General features: G+C 48.8%; 1 protein-coding gene across 2 annotated transcripts; it reads left to right on the forward strand.

The window, feature by feature from the left end:
- The first annotated feature begins 572 nt into the window (after positions 1-572).
- LOC120041695 (2-acylglycerol O-acyltransferase 2-A-like) lies at positions 573-5,043 on the forward strand. Of its 2 annotated transcripts, none has more exons than XM_038986563.1 (3): positions 573-821; positions 3,104-3,303; positions 3,708-4,009. In XM_038986563.1, exons 1-3 carry the CDS (start codon positions 619-621, stop codon positions 3,770-3,772), a joined length of 468 nt encoding a protein of 155 aa, XP_038842491.1. In that variant the 5' UTR covers positions 573-618; the 3' UTR covers positions 3,773-4,009. The 2 variants fall into 2 exon arrangements, with proteins under 2 accessions (XP_038842491.1, XP_038842490.1); XM_038986562.1 differs by lacking the exon at positions 3,708-4,009 and adding an exon at positions 4,016-5,043 and having other exon boundaries at positions 584-821.
- The last annotated feature ends 1,448 nt before the right edge of the window (positions 5,044-6,491 follow it).

Consider the following 6,491-nt stretch of genomic DNA (forward strand, 5'->3'; position numbering starts at 1 on the left):
TACAGGGGAACATCCTGGATACATGTCTCTCTCTCTCTGTGTCTGCAGGGGAACATCCTGAATACATGTCTCTCTCTCTCTGTGTCTGCAGGGGAACATCCTGAATACATGTCTCTCTCTCTCTGTGTCTACAGGGGAACATCCTGAATACATGTCTCTCTCTCTCTGTGTCTGCAGGGGAACATCCTGAATACATGTCTCTCTCTCTGTCTACAGGGGAACATCCTGAACATCCTGAATAGATTAGCATATTTGAAATGTATTGACCTTTACAAACCTTTAGAAAGCACCATACATCTTTACACATGGAAAATCACGTTTTGTGCCTGGTGTTGTGTGTGTGTGTGTGTGTGTAGTGTGTGTGTGTGTGTATTGTGTGTGTATATTGGTCCCTTCACCTCCCTTATCTCACCTCACTTGCTCACATTGTATATAGACTTATTTTTCTACTGTATTATTGACTGTATGTTTGTTTATTCCATGTGTAACTCTGTGTTGTTTGTGTTGAACTGCTTTGCTTTATCTTGGCCAGGTCGCAGTTGTAAATGAGAACTTGTTCTCAACTTGCCTACCTGGTTAAATAAAGGTGAAATAAATAAATAAAATAAAAGGTTTAGGATGTGTGTGTGTTATGTGTTCATGCCAGGGCTGGTATCCAGTGAGAAAGCCAGTCTGTCCTACCTGCTCTCAGCTCCTGGAGGAGGTAATGTGGCGGTGGTGGCTGTAGGGGGCGCTCCAGAGGCTCTAGACGCCCGGCCAGGAGCTCTCACCCTTCAGGTTCTACACCGCAAGGGATTCATCAAACTGGCGCTAAAACACGGGTAGGTGGGAAACACGGGTAGGTTGAAACACGGGTAGGTAGGAAACGTCTGAAACACGGGTAGGCTTTAAACACGTGTAGGTGTGAAACACAGGAAGTTTTAAAACACTTAATATGTAGGTTTAAAACACGGGAGATGTGAAACATCTGAAACATGGGTAGGTATGTAATGTTAATATCCAGCTGGTCCCAGTGTCATGTTAATATCCAGCTGGTCCCGGTGTCATGTTAATATCCAGCTGGTCCCAGTGTCATGTTAATATCCAGCTGGTCCCAGTGTCATGTTAATATCCAGCTGGTCCCAGTGTCATGTTAATATCCAGCTGGTCCCGGTGTCATGTTAATATCCAGCTGGTCCCGGTGTCATGTTAATACCCAGCTGGTCCCGGTGTCATGTTAATATCCAGCTGGTCCCGGTGTCATGTTAATATCCAGCTGGTCCCGGTGTCATGTTAATATCCAGCTGGTCCCGGTGTCATGTTAATACCCAGCTGGTCCCAGTGTCATGTTAATATCCAGCTGGTCCCAGTGTCATGTTAATATCCAGCTGGTCCCAGTGTCATGTTAATATCCAGCTGGTCCCGGGGTCATGTTAATATCCAGCTGGTCCCGGTGTCATGTTAATATCCAGCTGGTCCCGGTGTCATGTTAATATCCAGCTGGTCCCGGTGTCATGTTAATATCCAGCTGGTCCCGGTGTCATGTTAATATCCAGCTGGTCCCGGTGTCATGTTAATATCCAGCTGGTCCCGGTGTCATGTTAATATCCAGCTGGTCCCGGTGTCATGTTAATATCCAGCTGGTCCCGGTGTCATGTTAATATCCAGCTGGTCCCGGTGTCATGTTAATATCCAGCTGGTCCCGGTGTCATGTTAATATCCAGCTGGTCCCGGTGTCATGTTAATATCCAGCTGGTCCCGGTGTCATGTTAATACCCAGCTGGTCCCGGTGTCATGTTAATATCCAGCTGGTCCCGGTGTCATGTTAATACCCAGCTGGTCCCGGTGTCATGTTAATATCCAGCTGGTCCCGGTGTCATGTTAATATCCAGCTGGTCCCGGTGTCATGTTAATATCCAGCTGGTCCCGGTGTCATGTTAATATCCAGCTGGTCCCGGTGTCATGTTAATATCCAGCTGGTCCCGGTGTCATGTTAATATCCAGCTGGTCCCGGTGTCATGTTAATATCCAGCTGGTCCCGGTGTCATGTTAATATCCAGCTGGTCCCGGTGTCATGTTAATATCCAGCTGGTCCCGGTGTCATGTTAATATCCAGCTGGTCCCGGTGTCATGTTAATATCCAGCTGGTCCCGGTGTCATGTTAATATCCAGCTGGTCCCGGTGTCATGTTAATATCCAGCTGGTCCCGGTGTCATGTTAATATCCAGCTGGTCCCGGTGTCATGTTAATATCCAGCTGGTCCCGGTGTCATGTTAATATCCAGCTGGTCCCGGTGTCATGTTAATACCCAGCTGGTCCCGGTGTCATGTTAATATCCAGCTGGTCCCGGTGTCATGTTAATATCCAGCTGGTCCCGGTGTCATGTTAATACCCAGCTGGTCCCGGTGTCATGTTAATACCCAGCTGGTCCCGGTGTCATGTTAATATCCAGCTGGTCCCAGTGTCATGTTAATATCCAGCTGGTCCCAGTGTCATGTTAATACCCAGCTGGTCCCAGTGTTTTTGTAAACCAGTTGAACCACTTTAATATGTAATTCAGCTGGGTCATGCAGCAAGACAATGATCCAAAACACACAATCAGGTCTACGTGGAAATGGTTAGAAAAGCAACACATTTTACGTTCTGGAATGGCCTGGTCAAAGTCCAGACCTAATCCCAGTTGAGATGTTGTGGCAGGACTTGAAATGAGCAGTTCATGTGTGAGAACTCAAATGTCGCTGAGTTAAAGCATTTCTGCATGCAAGAGTTGCCCAAAATTCCTCCACAGTGATGGCAATTTATGTTATTCTTAAATAATATAAACTGCAAAGCAAATCAGGGGGAGAAAAATAGGTTTATTCAGAGAGGACAAATCATAGATGTTAAGCTGGGAGGCAGATGTTCAGTCTCCCCTGTCCCCTGAACAAAGGAACAGGATGACATTTATAACCCCCCCACCCTAGCCTGGGGTTGACCAATCAGAAGTCCTTGCAGTACAACTTGGCCAATGGCCAAATAATGGCCCAGCTAGTACCTGTGTTCTCCTTTGGGGAGAATGAGCTCTTCGACCAGATGACCAACCCTGCTGGTTAGTGTAATGTCCAGTATATATAATGTCTCGTAGGGCCCAGTTAGTACCTGTGTTCTCCTTTGGGGAGAATGAGCTCTTCGACCAGATGACCAACCCTGCCGGCTCGCCTCTCCGCTGGCTCCAGGACCACTTGCAAAGGCTCATGGGAGTGGCGCTGCCAATGTTCACCGGACGAGGAGTGTTCCAATACAGCTTTGGTCTACTGCCCTACAGAGAGCCCATACACACTGTTGGTACGACACACACACACTCACCTCTCTCTCTCTCACCTCTCACATCTCTCTCATCCCTCACCTCTCTCTCATCCCTCACCTCTCTCTCATCCCTCGCTCACCTCTCTCTCATCCCTCGCTCACCTCTCTCTCATCCCTCGCTCACCTCTCTCTCATCCCTCGCTCACCTCTCTCTCATCCCTCGCTCACCTCTCTCTCATCCCTCGCTCACCTCTCTCTCATCCCTCGCTCACCTCTCACATCTCTCTCTCTCTCTGATCTCGCTCTCATCTGTCTCTCTCTCCAGTGGGTAGGCCTATTCCAGTGGTCCAGACCCCCCTTCTCATCTCTCTCTCTCTAGTGGGTAGGCCTATTCCAGTAGTCCAGAGCCCCTCTCATCTCTCTCTCTCTCTCTCTCTCTCCAGTGGGTAGGCCTATTCCAGTGGTCCAGACCCCCTCTCACCTCTCTCTCTCTCTCTCTAGTGGGTAGGCCTATTCCAGTGGTCCAGACCCCCCTTCTCATCTCTCTCTCTCTCTCTCTCTCTCCAGTGGGTAGGCCTATTCCAGTGGTCCAGACCTCCCCTCTCATCTCTCTCTCTCTCTCTCTCCAGTGGGTAGGCCTATTCCAGTGGTCCAGACCCCCTCTCATCTGTCTCTCTCTCTCTCCAGTGGGTAGGCCTATTCCAGTGGTCCAGACCCCCTCTCATCTCTCTCTCTCTCTCTCTCTCTCCAGTGGGTAGGCCTATTCCAGTGGTCCAGACCCCCTCTCCCACTAAGGATGATATAGACGGTCTCCATTCTCTCTACCTGGAGGGCCTCACTACGGTGTTTGAAGACAACAAGGACAGCTACGGCATTGCACCAGACAAACACCTCCACTTCATCTAGATATGTGCATCTAGAGATGTCCACAGCTGTAATCAGCATCACCTCCACTTCATCTAGAGATGTGCACAGCTGTAATCAGCAGGAAAAGAAGCAGACAGATCCAAAGATGCTGCAACACCTTCTAGGTCAGAGTTCTAGCTGAAGGTTAGGGTTATGTTGGGTTCTGTGGAGTTATGTTGGGTTCTGTGGAGTTATGTTGGGTCCTGTAGGGTTCTAGAGGGTCCTGTAGAGTTATGTTGGGTTCTGTAGAGTTATGTTGGGTTCTGTGGAGTTATGTTGGGTCCTGTAGGGTTCTAGAGGGTCCTGTAGGGTTCTATAGGGTTATGTTGGGTTCTGTAGAGTTATGTAGGGTTCTAGAGGGTCCTGTCTGGTTCTGTGGGGTCCTGTAGGGTTCTAGAGGGTTATGTAGGGTTCTAGGGGGTTATGTAGGATCCTGTAAAGTTACGTGGGCCCTGTAGGGTCATCTAGAGGGTCCTGTAGGGTCATCTAGAGTGTCCTGTAGGGTCATCTAGAGGGTCCTGTAGGGTCATCTAGAGGGTCCTGTAGGGTCATCTAGAGGGTCCTGTAGGGTCATCTAGAGGGTCCTGTAGAGGGTCATCTAGAGGGTCCTGTAGGGTCATCTAGAGGGTCCTGTAGGGTCCTGTAGTGTAGGGTTCTACAGAGTTCTGTAGGGTCCTGTAGGATTCTGTGGGGTCCTGTAGGGTTAGTTAATACCAAGATGGCGGAGCAGTAAGACGTGTTTGTTTTTGTCCCATGTAAATATTATTATTATTATTATTATTATATTTTTTGTTGTTGTATACATTTCATTATATTTCAATCTGTTTTTTTTGCATTTTCTAATTAAATAAACTTCCTGCAACCCACCTCACCCAATGTGGTTCGGATCTGCTATTTTTTAGACCGTATAACTGGAACCTCCATCAGGAGCTATCCAGCTAATTAGCCACTAGATTTTTAGTCATTGTTAGCCACTGCTAGCGGTCTTTACTTTCAGCTCAGACACCAACCGCTTTAGCCCGGATAATACCTTCCAGTCTGCACAGCACGATATCAGCCCTGAGCATATCGGACTGCTTTTTCCCCCCACTACATCACCGGATTCCTGCCGCTATCTCTGGACCTTTACACCGGATCTTCGCAGCTAGCTAGTTGCTACCGAGTGGCTAATGTTGCTAACGCCCTTGTCCAGAAGCAAGCACCAGTCAGCCTTGAGCTAGGCCCATCTCCCGGCTAGCAAACGAAGTACACCAACTACAGTACCTCTCTTGCCAATTGACCTGGACGCTTTGTCGACACGGAGCCCCGCCCATCCATCACGACTGGCTGACGTAATTCGGCCTCTGCCTTGTGGATGTTGGTGTTGATCCATCTGGCCCGCTAGCTTCCTGAACGCCGTGTCTCCCGCTCGCCTTACGTAGTAACCGAACGACTCCCTGTTTCATCTTTGCTGCTCATTGGACCCTATGATCACTCGGCTACACAGCTGATGCCTGCCGGACTATTAACACGGTAATCCATTTTGTTTATCTGTCGGTCCCAGCCTCTAACTCAGGCCCTGTGTGTAGTTAACTGACCCTCCCTGCCCATTCATCGCCATTTTCCCGTTGTTGTTGTCCTAGCTGTTTACCCGTTGTTGTCTTAGCTCTCCCAATCAACACCTGTGATTGCTTTATGCCTTTCTCTAACGTCAATATGCCTTGTATACTGTTGTTTAGGGCAGCTCTCATTGTTTTATTTTGCAGCGGAGCCCCTAGTCCTGCTCAACATGCCTCAGATAGCCCCCTTGTCCCACCCCCCACACATGCGGAGACCGCACCTAGCTTAACTGGCGCCTACAGAGATGAAACCTCTCATCGTCACTCAATGTCTAGGTTTACCTCCACTGTACACGCACCCTACCATTCCCTTGTCTGTGCATCATGCTATGAATCTATCCTACCACGCCCAGAAATCTGCTCCTTTTATTCTCTGTCCCCAACGCACTAGATGACCAGTACTTATAGCCTTTAGCCGTACCCTCATCCCACTCCTCCGGCGATGTAGAGGTTAACCCAGGCCCTGTGTGTCCCCAGGCGCTCTCATTTGTTGACTTCTGTAACTGTAAAAGCCTTGGATGTTAACATCAGAAGCCTCCCTAAGTTTGCTTTATTCACTGCTTTAGCACACTCCGCCAACCCTGATTTCCTAGCCATGTCTGAATCCTGGCTTAGGAAGGCCACCAAAAATCCTGACATTTCCATCCCCAATTACAACATTTTCTGTCAAGACAGAACTGCTAAAGGGGGCGGAATTTCAATCTACTGCAGAGAGCCTACAGA

Source organism: Salvelinus namaycush, unplaced genomic scaffold (assembly GCF_016432855.1).
Source record: "Salvelinus namaycush isolate Seneca unplaced genomic scaffold, SaNama_1.0 Scaffold51, whole genome shotgun sequence".
Lineage (NCBI taxonomy): Eukaryota > Metazoa > Chordata > Actinopteri > Salmoniformes > Salmonidae > Salvelinus > Salvelinus namaycush.

Excerpts from the sequence above, each read along its gene's own strand:
- LOC120041695 (XM_038986562.1), top strand. The coding sequence starts at position 619 with ATGTGTGTGTGTTATGTGTTCATGCCAGGGCTGGTATCCAGTGAGAAA. Across the intron at positions 822-3,103 it reads AAACTGGCGCTAAAACACGG|GGCCCAGTTAGTACCTGTGT; the intron begins GTAGGTGGGAAA and ends AATGTCTCGTAG. Across the intron at positions 3,304-4,015 it reads AGAGCCCATACACACTGTTG|TGGGTAGGCCTATTCCAGTG; the intron begins GTACGACACACA and ends CTCTCTCTCCAG.